The 20,220-nt window shown below is 43.2% G+C and overlaps 1 protein-coding gene across 1 annotated transcript in view; it reads left to right on the top strand.

The window, feature by feature from the left end:
• Positions 1–18,871, top strand: part of SERPINI1 (serpin family I member 1) — a 44,795-nt gene extending 25,924 nt beyond the window's left edge. Inside the window, exons 4-9 of the mRNA XM_059855823.1 lie at positions 1,987–2,181; positions 2,954–3,158; positions 10,555–10,652; positions 15,600–15,686; positions 16,874–16,963; positions 18,094–18,871. Coding sequence (XP_059711806.1) covers positions 1,987–2,181; positions 2,954–3,158; positions 10,555–10,652; positions 15,600–15,686; positions 16,874–16,963; positions 18,094–18,170 — 752 coding nt within the window. The 3' untranslated portion in view covers positions 18,171–18,871. The remainder of the gene's footprint in view (positions 1–1,986; positions 2,182–2,953; positions 3,159–10,554; positions 10,653–15,599; positions 15,687–16,873; positions 16,964–18,093) is intronic.
• The last annotated feature ends 1,349 nt before the right edge of the window (positions 18,872–20,220 follow it).

Genomic DNA, 20,220 nt, shown 5'->3' with positions numbered 1-20,220 from the left:
AGAGTGTGTAATGTAATATTTTGCAGTGTGAGGAAACGAGATAGCATGTTGAGAGGGTAGTTGATTTTAGGAACGCTGTCAACAGTTTCACAACACAAATTTGCAGCAGGGGAGTTAAGCACAAAATTACTGTTGTAAATATGCACATTGAGAGCTGCAGGATGCTGCTTGGCTTGGCAGCTCCCAGAGAGGTGGCATTTCCTGGAGCCACGCAGAGTCCCCATAGCTGGGAGTCTCCTGGTGTAGGGATCAAAGCATGTTCTCATCTTGGTTCCCCTGGCCCACTCTGAAGGTTGAGATTTTGGGAGTAATTCAGGGAGGTCTGGCTCTGGCACAGTTGTACCACTGGGAATTTGGAGGGATTGGAATCACCTGGAAGGAATTAGCACATCCCCATGTAGTCTGAGCACTTAAGAATCCAATTCCTTTTGGAAAAGCACAGCTCCAAAGTGGAAAAGCACCTTCTGTAATGCTTTTATTCCCTTTTGAAAACGGTCTGGTTTGTTCCAAGGGAACACAGCAGCCATTCTGTTCCTAACAAACTGCCCTTTCTCTCAGGCTGCAGAAATAGCTGGGTGGAAGTGATGCAGCAGATTGCAGAGGGTTTCCATGGATGTGCTGTCTGCCTAAGGGAAAAGGAAAAGCAGAGCCCACCAGGGCAGCTGGGGGGCTCTTGGTGTCAGGTTGGGATGGTTCCAGTCCCTCAGCTGGTCCCCTTCTCTCTGATTTCCCCTTGGGAAAGGAGCACAGCACAGGCAGGTTTCAGTTCCAGCCTGTTCAGCATGTTGGGAGGCTCGAAGCAGAAAACAGAACCATCAAAGGTTCCTCTGGGCAGGAAAATTCTTCACATTTCATTAATGTATTAACAAGATGTGGCTGAAAAAACAAAGAAATATGAGTACCAAATAGAAATCTGGAAAAGTTTTCTTTCTTAATTTCCCCTTTGTTTTTTTTTTACCAACTCCAAGTGAGTGTTGGTCACACCTCCCTCCTTAGAACATTCGAGATAAAATGAAGTACAAACAGCAACCCGGAAGAAATCCAGCCCTGTGATACACAAATTTCACACCAGTTAGTCAGGATCATATGCTCCAGAAAGCAGAATTAATTTGTTTTTTAAACCATGGATTAAGGAGTAATAATCAGATGGAGGAATGTGTTTATTTTAACACTTTGCATTGCAATGTCAGCTAAAAATAGAAGTGAGCAAGAAAGCAATCTGAAGGAGGTTGTAATTCCTGGAGAACAGTGGGAGATCTGGTCAGTGCACCCAGTTTACCAAACTGGGAACGATTTTATGAAATACAAGGCATTTGAGATGAGCTACAGCAGGTACCAGACTGCATTCTGATGTAAATGACTTATTCAGGAGTAGGAGCAAAGCAGCTGCCATGCTCAGCTGCTGTACCTCCCATGAATAGAGCAGATGCTAGATGGTTTTCCTCTTTGACTTTTCAAGAGCTAATGCCTCTGGAACAAATGCTGGGAATTTATGTGGATTTTTGGTGCTCAGTCCTGGCTTTGAATTCAACAGAAGATTGCTGAAGCTCCTTCAGAACTGGCCCAGGTGAAGCTGCAGTGGGTGCACTTAGCCCCTCTATATCAAGCACCCATTTAAGTGCTTCTCTGGATTGGAACCAAACTTTGTACAAGTTCTGACCTTAAGATGGAAGTGCTGAACTGTTTCATAGCAGCAGGGTAAACATTCCAAATGTGACCCTTTCTCCACGTGGCTTCCTTGTTGGGTGTATTTAGTAGTGATCAAGAAACAGTTGCCTAACACGTCCTTGATGGAAGGGTTTACACACCTACACTGTGATTTAGGTTTACAAAACACTGGCACTTTAATTGGAGATTTAATGAAACATCTGAATTGGAAATTACATGTTAACACTGCTTTTTATTTTCTTGCATTTTTCAAGCTGCCTTAAGTTTGGATTTAATGCTCACTCTGACATGCAGACTGACAGCTGGGTTTCTTTTTAGGTATGATCAAAGATTTTGTGTCTTCAAGAGACTTTGGTGCTCTAACTCATTTGGCTCTCATCAATGCAATCTACTTTAAAGGCAACTGGAAGTCACAGTTCAGGCCTGAAAATACCAGAACTTTTTCTTTCACTAAAGATGATGAAAGTGAAGTGCAAATTCCAATGATGTACCAACAGGGAGAGTTCTACTACGGTGAGTTAGACCTTTAGCAATTTAGAGCCACTAAATCTTCACTTAATGGGTTTGTTGCAGTAATATCCACTTGTATTGTTGTCTCTTCTTCCACCTAGAATTTTTAATGTGCTGTTTGCCCAAAGAAGGGACTCAGAGTTTGTTTTTTTTTCCCTAATGTGTGTATTATAACTGGTAGCAACATTTATAATGACTTGCTTGCAGCCATAGGATGGATTTCAGAATGTTTATCCATTGGATTGAGGCTCTTTGCAATTCTTGAGCTAGTCCTGCTTATCACAAAAATATTTTTCTTGTGCTGTGCTAAACATTCAAATGAGTAATGTTTGTTCTTTACTGTTGGACTGGTATAATAGAGGTTCTTTGAACAGCAGAACTAATGATCATTTTTAGTTGGAGCTTGAGCTCCAAGAGGGTTCTAAAATGTCTGGCAGCATTTTGCTCAATCTCATCACTGAAAAATCCTCTCTCCTGAATAAGATCTCTGCCCATTTCCCTGAAAGTCTCAGCAGCTTTAAGTGTTAGACTCTTCTCTGCATAACCACTGAAAGTTATGTCCCAGGGCTGTGATTATCTACAAACCGTGTGATAGCTTGAGCTTGTATTCTTTAAGAAATTGAATGTAAGCCTCAAATTCTGCAAGGAAGAAACCAATTTTATATAAAATTTTATATAGACTAAAGAGCGTCATTTTTAGTTCCAGTATCTAGTAAATACACTAAAGACAAAAGAAAATAGTTCTAACAGGGGTTTTCTTGTTTTCCTCCTCTAGGAGAGTTCAGCGATGGCTCCAATGAAGCAGGAGGGATCTACCAGGTCCTGGAAATCCCCTATGAGGGGGATGAGATCAGCATGATGATTGTCCTCTCCAGGCAGGAGGTTCCCCTGGCCACCCTGGAGCCACTGGTCAAGGCCTCCTTGATTAATGAATGGGCTAACTCTGTGAAGAAGCAAAAAGTGGAAGTGTATTTGCCAAGGTGAGAGCGTGCTCCCAGATCATGGAAGGGGGAATTGCATCCCCATTGATGGAGGAGCAGAGTAGGGAACACCTGAAGTGTCCTGCTCAAGCCTGGAGTGATGCAGCAGCCACAGGAGGGTGGCTTTGGCAGCAGGGCCTGGGGATGCAGTGCAGGGTGAGGTGATTTCAGCAGTTTCATCCCTTTCAGAGAGGGGAGAGCTCTCCAGAAAGTTCCCTCATCAGGAGTACATCCACCCAGAAAGATGCTCAGAGTAGTGCAGAACTCATTATGGATAAATTCCATTTAGACAGGAGACACAGAAATATTGGAAGTCTGAACTACCAAATGTTTCATTTAGGTGCTAATTAGGTTTCTATGTGCTGCTATTTTCAGAAGTTCTAGTGGTGTGTGTCTGCAAATACCAATGGTTGAGTGTTGAGGGGTAATTCCAGTCAATTTTGTGTTGTTTTTTCTTTCCCAGCTGTAGGAAGTGCTACTTTTCCTCCTTAGAGCAGCAAGGAATAACAAGGCATCAGTACCAGAAGGGCTGAAATTTGTGTCAGTCCATTTGCAGGCACAGGCTGTGTGCTCGGGGCAGATTTGCCCACATACACCATTTGGATCTTTCCTGGAATCCTGCTTCTTCCACCTTCAGATATTCCTCATGCCTGTGCTCTGCCTGGCTTGGTAGCAGAGTTGTTTACTACTAAATGTCACTAATAATGTACAGCTGGATCACACTGTCCTTCAAGTGATTCATGGTGATTTCATGGAAGTGTTTATGTGACAATGGAGCCCATCTCTGAAAGGAATCACTTCCACTTCTTCTATTTTTATGGCATTGTGCAGTGGGTACATGGCTGCAGAAAAAATAAACTCCAGTGAATCCTTAAATCATTAAAACAGTGCTTTGATTTCAGGTGACTTGGAGATCTGAGCTTGTTCCATTTCACAGGTTCAGGCTCCCTGCAGTCCCCCAGCTCCCTTTCCAAAGCAGGGACCACTGTCCAGGAGCTGAGCACAACAAACAAGGCCAGCCAGGATAAATTAGGGTGAGATGGACTGGTGCTGTCAGCATGCCCTGATCCCAAACTGAGATGGAATCCACTCCTCTGTAGAGCTTAGAGGCAGAGTGCTGAGGGTCCAGCAGCATTCTGGGGCTGGTTTTCAGTCCCCATAGTAAGAGTTTCTCTCTGATTTTAAGCCCCAGTTCCTTTGAAGAAGCAGGAGGAGCAGCAAAGAGCTGCACTGCAGGTTTTATACAGACTGAACCTGCTGCACTCTGGTCCTGGGATTTGTCTCTTGTTTGTTTTCTCTTGGAGCTTCAGGTCCCAGAGGCCTCAGAAAGTCCACTAAGACACATGGGAGGGGATTTTTCTCTTAGGCTGCTTTTCTGCAGGCCTGGCACACCTAGGTGTGAATGAGAAGAGAAATCTGAGGATTCTTCCACCCTTAAGCTTTCCTTCTGTACCTGGGACAGCAGCCTGTGCACCAAGTGCTGAAGTTGAGCATCTTCTCTCCTAGAATTTCTAGAGTGGGAGATCCACAGCAGATTATGGAGAAAATCTGTAAAAACCAATTTCCATATTGAAGTATTTTGGGTATCTAAACACACGAATGACATAGAAAACATAATTAATTATGTTTATGGCTTGGGTTCAGTTTATATTGGTGATTTGGGGTTTTGTTTGCAGACACTCCAGGGTTCTCTGGAGCCAGGTTCTCACATGGGAATTTGAGGCCTGGGGTTTGTGTGATCATAAAATGTCCTTATTTATTCTGCCTTCAGGTGCTTGGTTCTTATCCAAGAACCCCAAAGAATGGGATGAACACCTGCAGATTCAGGCTATACAGAGGCAAACACATGCTCATCACCTTCAGTGTTTTCAGGTTACAAAAGATAACTACCCTGAGCCTGGAATTCCATGTAGGAATTCTGCAGTCTCCCTACAAAAAAATGCAAAAATTAATTGCATGCTCCCAAGGTGTTGGATTCCACTGGGGATTCAGAGGTGATCTACAGGATTTTGTCAATGCTCTAAATAAACACTTCATAAATATTTGATGCTGTGACTCAGAAAGGCATGTTATGAAATGTGGCCTCCAGGCTCTGTCCACTGAGAAATTGAAAGCAGCACTGGAATAAAATTAAATTTTTATATCTTGAGAGATGCTATCCAATTATAAAGTGAACATTTTTTAAACTTATACATTTGTAATGGGACTGAATGACTTGCCAAAGCAGAGTTAATCACAACTTTGCAATTTCTGCCTGCATTATCTGTGTGCAAATGAAATTGTGTATTATTCCTCTTAATGGCAAAGGAGAGATTTGTACAGAATGGTTAAATTATACTTCCTCATTTTCATTTCCAAATCATTGTTTCCAGCTTAACCCAGACTAAAATGATCAACATTTTAATCCACTTTTTGCATAGGAGTGAAACAGACCATGAATCTAATTTACAAAGCTGTCTCTCCAACATAAATTACTTGAAGAGCATGGGAGGAACTGGTACCTAATAGTGGTGCCACAGTTTGCAGATCCCCTCTTCAGGATTGTTCCAGTGTGCCCAAATCTCTGTAACAATCTTCTTTCTATTTTGTGCATTTAAAATAGCTTTAAATTCTTTAGATGGTGCCAAAATGATAAGTGGTGTTAGCTGAAGCTTGTTTTCTTTAAAAGAAAAAACAGCAAGCGCTAAAATCACTCCTCAAAACCCAATATAAATCCAAACCAAAATGAAAACAAAAAATCCTTGAGCTTTCTGGTTTTGCTTTTTAACCTGCTGTCTCAAGTCCCCTTTTGATGAGGAATGGGCCAGTGCTGGTTGTCCTTGAGATACAACCACAGAAGAGACACAAAACTCCCCTGGAATGCATTCCCACCCAACTCCTGCACATTCAGCCCTGGAAGGAGGGAACTTCACAGAGGAAATCCCACAACCTGCTTTGCTTCCCCTGCCCACAGCAGCTTTAATGGTTGTTGGTTTGGGGTTTTTTTTGGGGTTTTTTTTGCCTGGTTTTGCAGTTGGTGGGGTTTTCTTGCTCTCTCACTTGTTTGGTTTCAGGGTATTAAATCCTGGGAGCTGTTCCCAGCACCTGGGGACAGGCTGGCTGAAATTCCAGCCAGGATGCTGGAACTGAGAGCAGCTGGCACTGGAGCCTGGGTGCCAGCAGTGCCTCAGTCCCCAGGGCCTGTTCTCCAAATGATGCCTCAGGTTTTGGCTTTTCTATGTTTCACATTCTGTGCTGCTTTAGTGTGTGAGTCTAGGTTTCGTATTATGGGATGGTGAGCTCTGTGCACAGAGCAGGGAGACAAAACAATTCCTGCTCCAGCTGGGCACCAAGGACAAATGAGCCAAATCTCAGCCCAGGAGCACAAACCCCGTGGGCTGGAGAGAGAAAAACAAGCAGGGTGGGAGTGCCTGGGCTAAAGCTGGGCTGGGACAATGAACTGCAAGGTGCCAATGGAGCAGAGCTGATCCCAGGGAGAGACCCCGGGAGCGCTCGTGCATTTTGGGGCCATTTTGGGTCATCTTGGGGGCAGCCCTGGCTGGGCTCTGGTGCTGCCCAAGGTGGGTCCATGGAGGAGATCCTTGGAATCAATCCCTGCTTTGTTCTGGGACTCTGCCCAGCCCCTGCTCCAGGGCAGCCTGCACAAGGCATCACTAGCAGGAATGTTGATGTCAGGCCCTGCAGCCATTCCTCTGCTCCTCCTTCTGCAGGATTCCATCCCTTAGAACCAATCTGAAAACCTGGAGTTTTTTGTTTTGGCTCACTCAGAACCCTCAGGAATTTTTTAAAAGATGGCATTTGGGATGAATCACTCCAGGCTGCAGTTCCCTTCTCCTGGATGAGTAGACTCTGTACCTTCAGCCTCCTTGGCTCTTGAGCACCTAAAAATCACAGACAATTCAGGGTTTTAAGGGTTGTATGACACCATAGAAGATGAACACATCTTTTTTTTCTTTCTTAAAAGGCTGTAAAATAGAAGAAAGATGGCCTGATGTGGAATGTTAATGCTTAACTACAGAATGTCAGTGACATAAATGCATCATTTTATTCTAATGCTTGTGCAAGTTTTAAATTTCATTAAAATGTCCTGATTTTTTGCTAAAATCTCCAGAGACTTGCTGGTTTCTCTACCTAATCTTCTCTTCAGTGTCTGTTTCTCAGATTTCCCTTTGTGGTTTTTAAAGCTCTCAGTTGCTACTGTTCCATGATGTTTGATACTGAAGTATTTAAATCAGTTTTTCAGAGTATTTTTAGCATCAGGAGCACCTAAAAAATGGTGGGGGAAATAAAAAATGACCATCTGGTTCATGATATGCAGCAAACAGTGCAAATAACCAAGTGTCAGGGGTAGTATGGTGGAGCTCAGCATTGCCAGAGTCTGGGAAATGAGCTGGAGTGTCAGTTCTGTGCTCTGGGTTGTCAGCTTTGATTTTTGAATATCATCCTCACTGTCTGTAAAGAGTGCACAGAAATCCAGATCTGACTGAGGGGTAACTCTTGCTGAATGTTTATGTTGAGCTGCAGAGCCTGAAATTAAATTTCAGACTGTGGAAGCTGCCCTGTTACTTTTGAGAAAAGGCTGGTCCTGATGTCAGCTGAAATATTGGAGATCTCATTAATAATTGATCTGTAACTCTGCCTGCTTTTCAGAGCATGTGAGGAAAGAGGGGAGATCTCTTTGGAGTGGGGTTTTACCACAAGACAAAGCTCCAAGAAGGGCAGGAGTGAGGTTTGTTTTTGTAAAGGGGTGATTTGATATTTGTACAGCTGATGTGGTGTTTTGGGTCTGTTTTGTTGGTCACAAAAAGCAGGAACTCACCTCTGTGGGTGCTGGGCAGCTCCTCACTCATCTAGCTGCTCAGGATTTGCCTTTCCAGAGCTCCCAGGCAGGGATGGAGCCTCCATCTCCAGTGGCTGTGCTGTCCCTCCCCCAGGCACTCCTTGCCATTACAGCCCATCTGTTTGCTTTCCCTTTCCTCAGATCCATGCTCAGTGAGCCTTTCCAGGTTTATCTTTTCCCTGAACCTCTCCCAGGGCTCTCCCTTGCTCAGTGTGCAGGAGCATCCTGTGCCACAGCTGCTTTCTGGGTCAGCTGCATCTCTGAGCAGATGAGTGTTTGTGTCTGATGGTCCAGAGACTTAAACCCACCTGATTTCCATTTCTGTCTTACTCTGTTTCTCTGCACTTGGAAAAAGATGCTTTTTTTTTTTCTTATTTTTACCTCAGAGTTTGCTTTCCATGCAGACTTTACTTGTTGCTTTCTTATCCTAATATACCTTACAAATTTGACACTGCTGGCTCCTACCTAAATCATGTTGAAAGCTTGATGCATTTAATATTGGGGTGAAATAAAAACCACAAAGGGAAACAGACAGCTCTGAAACTTTTATAAAATGCATTTTAACATTGGTTTGCATTCTCTGTAAAGTAGGTGTAGTTGGAAGTGGTTTTCAAAACATTTTAATGTAAATGTAATGTAGAAAGAAATATTTCTGAGTTTATTTTCTGTAGAACTCTTTAATGTGCACAGACAGCACCTCTGGACTGGACTGTACTATCTCTAGCATTTGGAATCAAGTCTCAATTCAGCTTTTTTAGGGTTTTTACCAAAATCTCTATAGTTGTGGACATGTTTTACAAGTGTGTTGTGAGGCTAAAAGTGGTTTTACTTTTGGATCCTAAAGGTCAGGGAAATTTGATTGAATGAGCAACTTGTAGACTTGTCACCACAGTAACTGATGCAGGATCTGCCAGAACACCATGAGAAGCTTCTTCAGGACTTGAAGTTTTGTTGGTCTCTTCTGATTCTTTGGAGAACTTTCAAGGCAATAAAACCACAAGAACCAGTTCCTGTGGTTTTATTCCATGCGTGTCCTGGAATTGGTCTGGACAGAGTGCATGAACACTGCTGATGCCACCAGTGATTTACCAGTGCTGAGCTATCTCCAGATCCTTTTTTAAGTCCTAAAATTATTCTCTGAATAATGATAATTCTGGATGATATCCATTCCACCCCAGATTTTTGGCTTCTAGTGGCATTTCTAAGTTCATTATGAAAGTAGATTATGTACTGGATTTTTTTCAGGTTTGTGTGAGTGAGGAAGATCCACTTGACTCTAATCCAGTTCTGTTTGATGTCCAGATGATTCTTTTTCAAGCTGCCAAGGCTGGTGCGTGCCAAGGTTGGACATCTCAGCTCTCCATCAGCTGTGCCCTGCCCACAGCTCTGGGCCAGGTTTTCACTAGAAAAGAACATGTTGTTCTTCCATGGAGCTGGGGAGTGCAATCCCAAAGAAGGAGACTACCCAGGAGCACATTTATTTGGTTCTGGAACTTCTGTGCCCCATCACCAAGGACTGAGCTGTGGCTGGGTCTGACTCAGTGGCTGCAGAGACCAGAACAAACCAGAGCAGCCTCCTACAGACCATGCTGTGTGGTGGATAGCTCCAGCCAGCACATTGTAAATCACAAATAATTCATTGCTCATTCTCCAGAGCCCCCAGAGCTCACCCCTCACAAGGAGTACAGTCACTCTCCTGTGTCAGCCTGCACACATCTGCTATTTCTGCTTGGGGCTGCCATCACTAATATTTTTCTGTTTCTCCAGCTGTCCAGTCTCAGTCTGGCCATGCATAAAGGTCTTTTTTTTGTTCTACTGACACCAGGCATAGCTTTTACAATGTTTGAAAATCAGCTTGTAAATGGAACAAGCTTCTGCTTGTTTTCCACTCTCCCAGGTTGCCCAGAATGTTGCCCTCAGGACAGATGTCACTTTGTCCTTCCAGCACACTAACCCAGCCTAGAACAGGGCTTTTGCCAGGTTACACTCCGTGCATTTACACTAACAACTATTTGTTTTCCCTGCTCTTTACTCACAATCAAAACCCAATTACAATTGTGCCACCACACTAATTAGAAGCTGAATCAGTGATGCTTCATATTCATATTCATAGCTGGTCTTTCCTATATTATCTGAGTAAAAATGGAGTATGTATCTTACTCCTCCTTTGCCAGCAGCTCTCTGGGAAGTTCTGCTGCCCTTTGCCTCATTTAATATTCTGTTCTGGTATCTGCACAATTAAATTCAGGTTTTAGAGAAAACCTCTTGTGTAAAAAGTAAGCATTTCCATTAGCTGCTGCATAATTTTGCTCTGCAGTTTTATGGGCAGGGGGCTGCACATACCATTAGCATATTTTTGATTGCTTCTGTATTAGGAAAAATCCAGCTGTGAGTAAACTCATTTGTTTATAAGCATTTTTTGGAAGGTGTCACTAGCACTGGATCTCCTACTTTGCATTATTTATCTTGGTGTTTTCACCTAGAAAATTTAATCTTCTAATAACAGTAAGTAGTGCTTACATCTGGCTTTTTGTAATGTTCTCTTCCATTCTCCAGGTTCACAGTAGAACAGGAAATTGATCTGAAGGATGTCTGGAGAGGTCTGGGAATTACAGAGCTGTTCAGCAGCAGTGCTGACCTCACTGCCATGTCTGGTAAGAACTTCTTGTCTTGTCTCTCAGGGTGGGTGAGGAAATCCATTTTTCACCTGGGAAGGTTCACTCTGAGTGTTTCAGAGCTGGGTCTCATTAGAGATGGGGACAAAGTGTGATCCCCTGCAAGAGGCAGATGCAGACTGGAGCAGTGCATGGCTGCAGTGCCTGGGTGGCAGGTGGGATTCACACCCCAGGGGGGTCACTCTGTGTCTCCAGTGCTCTTTGCTCCCAGCATGAGGAGCATTGAGCCGTTGCACAATTAATTCCTCTCCCCAGATACCTGGAAGCAGCATGGGAAGGAAGAGTTTGGAGATAAAATCAATTTATCACAAATGCCACCTGCATTCAACACAAGTTGAAATATCCAGTACCTTTAAAAATCCATGTGGAAGTGAGATATTTATGCTTTTAATAGCTCCTAAAGCTGTTCATGGAGTCACAGCATGGTTTGGGTTGGAAGAAACCTTAAAGAACATCTCATCCCACCCCCTGCCATGGGCAGGGACACCTTCCAGTGCCCCAGGCCGCTCCAAGCCCTGTCCAGCTGGCCCTGGGCACTGCCAGGGATCCAGGGGCAGCCACAGCTGCTCTGTTTGAAGTGGCACCTGTGTGATTTTTGGGGTTTTTAGCTCCATGTGTTACTCCCAGCCATCCAGCAGGTCCTTGGCTGGTGGGAAGTCCTGTTCCCCACTGTCTGACCCTGGAACAGTCACACCTGTGTGCCTTAGTCCAAGCACTGCTCATAAAGCAAACCTTCCTCCCTCATTCACAGAGCAATGTTTGTGATGTTCACAGCCTTTCATTCTTGCTAAGTTTGAAATATTCTTTATAGTCTGTCAGGTAGCTTATTCCACTGGTTTGCCACCTTCATTTTTCCAGTGAAACTTGGGAAAAACTGGCTTTAGCTAATATGAAAAGAGTTGAAATAAATGAAAAACCCCTCTTTGAAAGGAATAGCATGTTTCTGAAGAAAAACACCTTCAATTTCTCTGCCAGCTCAGAGAAAAGTCAGCTTCCCTTTAAATTCTGGTCTATTTATAGGAAATTATTTACTTGAGAAAAAGCTCCAAGGAGAATGGAGAATGCACAGGGAGCCACAAAGGCAGCACCTGGCTTTTCTTTAGTTCCATGTAAAATTCATTTATGTATCAGGGACATCTACTTATCAAGAGGTTGGCAGACAGACCCAAATGCTTGTGTCTTAATCCATGACTAATGATTTATTGAAAGTTTTGTATTTCTGACAGTTGTACTGTACAAAATAAACACCACGTCCTGCCTGACTGAATTAACTCCTCTGCCATTTAAGGATTTACTTGTTTATTTAAGTATAGAGCAGTGAATAGAGAAAATCCATGAGTTTTACTGTAGCTTTCCTGCTTTTCACCGAAAATAGGTTATTCCACCTGGGCATGAGAAGGTTATTTGTAAATTAAAAATGAAAAAATGGTTTTGAAGTAATGTCCTTAATGAAAACCCCACAGTTGATGCTGTCTGAATGAAGTTAAGTAGTTAAAATATAGAATACTTTCCTTTTTTCTAATTTTCATCATTTGAAATGTGGATGGAGGAAGGGGAAATAAGTCATGAAGACAAATTGTTTAAAGCTGACTTTTACAGACACCTGAATGGGATATCAGGAAATGGAAGCTGGAAGTTTATGTGCATCTCAGGGTCACCCCTCTGGAAAATCTGGCACTTCATGAGGTCTAAAATGCAGACATTTCAACAAAACCTTTAATTGGACACTTAATTTAGGAAGATATAAATAAAATTTAATCTAAAGAGATTTTTGAGAAATTTGGTTGCATTTACAGATCCTCTCCTCCTGCTGTCCTGTTGCTCTGGCATTGCTGCCAGGAAAAGTCTCCTGCAATTTCAGCAGCAACCCAAATCCTGTCATCAGCTGCAGGCAGATTGGTGAGCTCAGCAAAATTCTCTGTGGCTTTAGTGGATGTAAACCACATTGCAGGATTATTTTTCAATATTCAGAATTTTTTGCTGTTTCCCTTCAATCTGCAAAATGGACCCAGAAGGACCAGCTCTGCCCTCTGGAATGTCTGGGCTCTGAGCAGCCAAAGGGAAAGTGTTCATGAGGTGCACTTTGCAAATGTTACTCCCTGGCAGAAATTAGGTTCTTTGACAATTGCCACAGGTGAGTAGGAGGACATTCCTGTTGGGCTGTCAGCTCTCCTGCATTCTGACTCTCACTTTCAGAAAAGACTTTGACAGTATTTACTTGCATCTGATTCCATCAGATGTCCAAAGTAATCTTGAAACAACCTCTGCAATTTGAGTTGTTACCATTGTGACTTTATCACATCACATAAATTTGCTGCTTGAGTGTTTTAACACCACAGAAGACTTAGCACTGAACTAATTTCAGTGCTAAAACTCCCCTTCTCCTTCAAATGGTTATAATATTTCTGGCTGTTTTATAGAGCCTTAAAAGCAGCTGCTTTTCATGCAAGGTGACCTGGGTGAGCAATGAAGGGATCTCAGTGACTTCCTTCACAATGTGAAGTAGTTAGAAGAGCATCAGTCCAGTAAATAAGTCTTGGAAGTCTTGACTGACATCCATAGAATTTTTCTGGGACAGCCTAAGCAAGAAGAGCCAATAAACCCACATGGTATTTTTTTAAAATGAGATTTGCAGAGCAGCCAGTTGGCAGCTGAGTGGGAGTTTGCAGACATATGGAGATAGTGACAAATGAAGTGTGGTGCCAGCAGAGTCGTGCTCATTAGGGGGCAGCTCCAGCTCCCTCCCACTCCCCAGGGGTCAGCCTTCCTGCACAAAGCTGAAACTTTGCCACCAAATCCCCAAAGGGTCTTCCCTGAGGTGTTCACAACCAAATCAGGAAATCCACATTTTCTTATGGAAATGCACATTCAGAGAAGCTGCTGGAGAGAAATGAAGTGATGGGAGATGCTCCTTGGAGCCCCACCTTGTTCCCTGTGAAAGCCTTAAGGGAGGGTGGATAATCCTGAGGAGATGGAGCATTGCAGTCAGGGATGGGACAGTCCCAACCTGGAGCAGAGGAAAGGCTGCCTGAACTCTCAGGGACAGCATTATGCTTTCTCAGGAAAATAGACTCATTCACTGCAGGGAGAGATGAATGAGAAGGATGTGATAGCAGCAATATAAAGAGAAGAATCTAGAGAAGGTAATTTGGGATGTGGAATTGCTCTTTTCATCATCCAAGGACAAAGATATCCAATGAAGTGAAAGGCAACAAATGGAAAACAAATAGAAAGTGCTTCTCCCATGGAAAACTTAACCACAGGGATCTTTGCTGGGTGTTCCTTGAGATTGGCAGGACTGAAAAAAATGAAATTGCTCCAGAGCAATCAGAACTCTCTATAGTGCACTGAAGAAAGGCACTCTGTGGAGAGAAGCTTGGGTTAGGGTACAAGGCACATGCTGGTGAGGGGATATTTTTCTCCTGTAAGTTGTGCTGCAGTTTTCATTTACAGGGCTTTTTGTACCTTCCTGTGAAGCAGCAATTCCATAGCTGGTGCAGTGGGCTGGGTGTACTGGGTGTACTGGTCTCATCTGCAGTGACACTTTCTGTGTTCCTGTCAACTTCAAATGTTGGTTTTAATACTCAGACCCTGAAAGCTCTCACAGGTAGCAACCTTTTATACCTGATGGCAAATGTTAGCAGTGTTTGTGCTCTCAGAATTAGGGGCTCTGAGCCCACCAGGTGGAGAGCAATCTTCTGAGGTGCATTTCTCATCAGGAATACACCTTGGAGTTCCATAAGCACCACCAAACTATACAAATAAAGCACTGGGAGCAAAAATGTGGAATGTTTCTGGGAGTATTACAGGGCACAGGATCAGGCTTCAGTGCTGCAGTAATAAAGAAGTGATTAAAATACATGATTAGGCTAAGTGGGTGTTTCTCCACTTATTGTGTTTTATTGAACATAAAAATGTATTTGGATTTAAGATTTTTGCTTAATGTTAAAGACAAGTGGGTGCTGCATGTGCCATGTTTTAAAGGAACAGGGTGGAAACTCAATCCCAGCTCTCAGGGCAGCCTTGCTGAAGGCTTGGGACTGAAGTCTAGACCTGGTATCAGTTTTAGCAGCCTGGTCTGTGTTTTACTGCACACGGTCCCTGAGGGAATGATTTGGGGCTTTTGTTGGTGTGATTGAAGTGCAGCAGCTGAACTGGGAGCTTTAATTCAGTGCTGAGTGTACAGAGCAGCAAATGAGCTCTGCTGGGGAAAGACTTTTCCAGCTGCTGCTCCTCCTGCCTTTGGCTTGCTTTGGCATTACAGCTACTGAGTATTCCAATAGAGCTGATCCTTCAGCATCCCACAAAAACCTGTGAGACATCCACTGACTGCAGCAGGAGCAGGCTGGGACTGAAATTAAAATACTGACAGAGAAGGATGGAACAGAAACAAGATTGAAAGAAAACTAGCTCTGTGGTGGTTCTTGCAATAAATATTTCTCTTTGGCTTCTTGTAAATATATAATAGAAGAAGAAAGAAAAGACCTCATTTTCCTGGAGGAAGCCTGTGTTGTATTTAGTGCAGAAAGGAATTTTTTTTTATGTCTAGCATTGTTGTATTGCAGTAAATTCTTACATAGTATTTGCCTATAATGTCATAATCTTTTCCCCCACTAATTGTGTTTAAAATCTCATGTCCAAGGGCTCTTTTTACCCTCTCTTTATATACTGTGCTGGGCTCTGGGCAGTCCTGAGCTATTTTAATATCCATGGTGTAGGAGGGCACTACAAATCTGAGTGAGCTAAATGATGCTGTTAAAAGGCATTGGCAGAAGGTGTTTTAATGCAAGAAAGTTCTTCTCCTTCCCTGCCTGCTGGAGAAGGTGGATAATAGTGTTGGGGTTTTGGCAGTGTTTGGGGTGGGTTTTGTAAATGCTTCAGCCTTATTGTTGAGCCACTTGAAATGTGTTCCCCTTTCCTCTGCAGATAACAAGGAACTTTACCTTGCAAAGGCATTTCACAAGGCATTTCTAGAAGTTAATGAGGAAGGATCAGAAGCTGCTGCTGCCTCAGGTACCTGACTGAAAAGCAGAATTAAATCAAATGTCTGGGTATTCTGTGCTAATTAATTTTTTACAATTGATTTATTGTAGAGCCAGGAAAGCTAAATAGCAGCATGGAGACAGCATAGGAAGTGTGCTGCTTGCAGAAGAGAATTCTGCAAATCAGAAGTGTTGGCATTTTTATAACATGTTTTACCAAGAGTTTTGAGCATCCTGTGAAAAATCTCTTCTCTGTTTTCTGATTGTCAGGAGAGTACAGACTGCAATTTATGTTTCCTTCATGGAACTTGAGCATTCATCATTTTTCACCTGCTAATTGAGATGGTCAGAGGCATGTGATCCAGGAGAGTTAGGAGATGAGGGTGGTTGTGGCAGCTGCATTTTAATAAGCTCATGTCCAGAAAAACAAGATGGGAAATGCTGAATGCACAACCAGAGCTGTCCCCTGTCAGTGCTGGGGGCTGGGGCTTGCTTTAGAGATTGTCACATGAAAATCACAAACAAATTACATTTGTTGCCCATATGTATCATTGGTTGATTTCTAGTTGCCTCTACTGTGCTGGCCTTTGAGGAAAGGAAGAATTGCTGGCCAGGTCTGGGTTGAATTGTGCCCTGCTGTCTCTGTGGCCATGCTCCAGTCTTTATGAACAGTGGAGTGAAAATGTAGAAGTAAATGAAACACTAGGAATGAGTAATAACATCCTGGAGAAATCCATGCACCTCCAAATAAAAATAACAAAGGGCCAAATTCTGCCTGATTCACAGTTAATTTTACCTTCAGCTCTGCAATATTGAACAACACCAGCCAAAAGCTGCAGGATCAGCCCATTTAACTTTTGCATATTCCCTGGTTATGAAGGGTTCCCTTTGCCTCTCCACTGTGTAAAACAGGCCAGCAGAGCTGGTTAATGCAGTGCACTCCCCTCTGTGAGTGAGCAGGACTCACAACTCCTCTGAAGGTTCTGCATCTTAAAATTTATATGCTGCTCCCTCAGCCTGGGAAATTGCAGCACTCTGCATTGTTAATCATTCTTAAAGCCAGAATAGGCAATTACTCTGCAGGTCCCTTTCCTTTTCAGTGAGTATTTTCCTGCTGTTTTTGGTGTTGAGTGTGGGACCTCAGGGGCTGCACAAAGGGGAAGAGCAGGAGAAGGGGCAGAGCTGTTTGACAAGTTGCCTGTGTTCTGTTTCCTCTAGGAATGATTGCCATCAGCAGAATGGCAGTGCTCTATCCTCAGGTCATAGTGGATCATCCCTTCTTCTTTTTGGTCAGAAATAGAAGAACAGGTGAGAATATTGCAGACTTCTCTGAGCTTTTCACTGCACATCCTCAAGCAGTCAAAGGAAAATTGCATGTTTTGACCAATGGACTGGGCTTGTGTTATGCATTTCCTTAGCCTGTTTTAAAATACCCCATATTGAAAGACTCACCTTTTCCATGGCCCTGAATATTTCTCCACATAAAACACCAACATCTTACATAATCCTGAAAAACACTCACAGAAAAGAAAAATTCACCATTTCTGTTGTGTGAACAGAGTTACTGCCCTGAGTATCCATAATCCTTGCACTCCCTGAGAGCTTGGCTGCAGTCAGCCCAGTGAAATATGCTCCCAGTACCAGATGATTTGCATAATGGAGGGACATTACAGCTGGGAATTATTCTGTTGTGCTCTCCAAGTGCTCTGTGGCAGGTGAGGGGTGGGAGCAGCACTCACCAGCAAAAGGGGGCAGGGATTAAGTAATTCTTGAGTCTGGTATTTGTAATTTGCTGTAATGATGTGGATGTGACTGATGTGCTAAAATACTGCTCTGCACCCACGGGGTTTTTATGGGTCTGCTTAGGGAGAGTCACTTGTGGGACTTCCTTCCCACAAACTCCATCTCAGCAAGGCAGGATACCAACTCTTAGGGTTTTTTAACCATAATCAAATTAAATATTATTGCTGTGGTAGACACATTAGACATATATCTGGAGAAGGGTATCTGGCCTTTATTACTAGTCAACATCCAAAAATCTCCCCAAAAAGAAAAGTTCAAATCAGGACAGAGTAGAACTTGGTCACTTTGGGACAGTTCTTACAATTGCAGAGCCCTTGTTGCATGTAGAAAGAGGAGCCAACAACCGCAGGTAAAGCCTCAAAGCTTGTTACTAATCCAGAAATGTGGGGTTGGAAACCTTTTGGAAAAATCCTTTGGTTGCCCTTCCTCTCCAGACAAGCCCAGGTGCTCAGGTTTGGTTGCTCCCTTCGGACAGGGCTCCTGAGCCATTTCCTGGGCCACATTCTGAGACTTTTGTTCCTACAACAATCACACAGCATAGCTCTGGAGGTTATTGTATTCATCACTTCAAATCCTCAGCTCCTCCTGCTTCTGACACCTTTCCCTCCCTCCCTCCTTTCCCACTTTCTCCACAGGTACCGTGCTATTCATGGGAAGGGTAATGCACCCCGAGGCAATGAATTCCAGTGGCCACGACTTTGAAAAGCTTTAACTGCCACCAGCCACCAAAAGGAGGAGATAAGCACATAAAGTTTGAAGTTAAATATATTTAAGGTTTGCTGTGTTTTCCCCCAAGACACTGTTTCAAAACGCTTTTGGATCTAACTGTGTGCAAGTCAGTTCCCAGAGGAAAGCTTACAGTATTAAAGTAATGGTTCTGTTTCTGTCATTGTGATTGCTGTGTCCTTAAAATAAAGTTGTGTACATGTCAACAATTGTTTCTTGTTCTAGTGAGTTGTAAAGCAGAAAACTGCAAATCCATTATTTGTAATTTTTTTACAGTCCAAAGACTGACTTGATCAATGAGCCAGGAGCAGAATGTGTGCAGCTCTGAATAATGCAAATGGCAAAGCTTGGTGGGCATTGCTAGAGCTGAAGAAGCACATGTGGACACTGATCTCATCCTGTCCCTGGCAGAGCAGGCCCATCACAGCCCGTGAGGCACTGCTCCAGCAGACAAAATGGATCAAACTGAGCCCAGTGGATTTGATTCTGGCCTCTGGTAGACTTTGTGTGAACTGTCCCACGTGATTCTCAAGTGCTGCTTTCTGGATGCTCCTGCATGTGACTGCCACTGCCCCCCTAAGTGTTGATAAATCAAATGATGCCAATAAAACCCGATCGCATGAATATCTGAGACCTGTCAGTGTAGAAAGCTCTGTGTGTGACTGAAGTAAAGGAGTTCACTAGTAATGCCATTGGTGTGGACATATTTTTTCTCCCCCACAGGAGTTCTACTCTTCAATAGCCCATTTCAGGGCTCCAGAATGTTCTTTCTCAAAACAAACCCAACTTAATTTTAAGTGTCTAAAAATGTTGAGCTCGTAAATAACTATCTAGGGGAACAACATCATCCTTTTCATTTCCTAACTTTTCCTTGAGAACAGACTGACAGGGAGGAGAATGGCACCTAGCAAAGGGAAATATTAGCAGGGGAATTAGTTGCTGTTTCCATTTGGAAGAGGAGGAGCAGTATCCACTGTCAGCAGAGAGATGTATAATTATTTCCTCTCTCATTGTGCAAAATACAAAAAGAACAGAGGTTATTAAAAAGGTGAGAGAGAATAGGAGAAAAGGAGGGAGGAGCTCCTTTGAAACAGATCATAAATACAAACCTTTGGATAATAAATGGGTTTTTCTCAATCAATGGGAGTTTTCTCTTTGGAATTCTATGGGAACAAATGCATTTTGGCTGAAGTGCAGTTATAGGCTTCCCTGGCAATCACTCACTTCAGAACAGCAGAGATGCTGCTCCCAAAGTTATTCATGCAAGGAGAACTTCCAAAACCTGACACATTGTTCACTCTTTCTGCTGCTGGTGCAGCTCCTGCAGGTCAGACCAGGACGTGAGGGATGTTCTCTGTGCAGGCTGGGAATGCTCCCTTGGAAAAAATGGCTTTTGAACACATTTCCAGCCCTGCCCCTTGAATTGTTTCACAAATGGGGTTCCTAAGTGTGTTGCTGGTGCTTATTACCTTGCTGTATTATAGTCTGGACTTGGCGAGGCAGCTTTTCTATTCAAATTTAGATGAAAATGGTAATTTTAGCTTTGTGTAGCTAAAAGTGTTATGCTGGGGAGGGAAAGGGGAGTGCTGCTCAGAAGGAACAGGGGCTAATTTTACCAAGGACTGCCTCACTGCAGGTAAAATGAGCTTTGGTGTGGGTTACACAAGGGCTGGTTCTTCACATTTAAATAACTGTGGACATCCCCTCATGTCTGTAAAATCACCATGTGCTGAGGATCTCCTGTGGGTTATCTTAGGGGAAACTGGTTTTTAAGCTTTTGAACGTTTTTAACATTTTTTTCAGGCTATTTTTGTGGTGTTCACTCTGACTGACAAAGACATGAGAAACCTTCAGTCGTGTTTATTTTCGGTCCATCAAAAGTTCTTCCTGACCAGTTTTGCCTTTTCTCTGTATTGGTTCCTTGCAGCATTTATATATTCCTTACTAAGGGAAAACAGATTTGAGCTAAAGCTTTGAATTTTGGAAGGACAGCTGCCAGGCAGAAGGGTTTATAGAGGATATCAGGCAAATGCACT

This window comes from Haemorhous mexicanus, chromosome 10 (genome assembly GCF_027477595.1).
Source record: "Haemorhous mexicanus isolate bHaeMex1 chromosome 10, bHaeMex1.pri, whole genome shotgun sequence".
NCBI lineage: Eukaryota > Metazoa > Chordata > Aves > Passeriformes > Fringillidae > Haemorhous > Haemorhous mexicanus.
The sequence above is the reverse complement of the archived record's forward strand: the minus strand, read 5'-3'. Positions and strand labels throughout refer to the sequence as shown.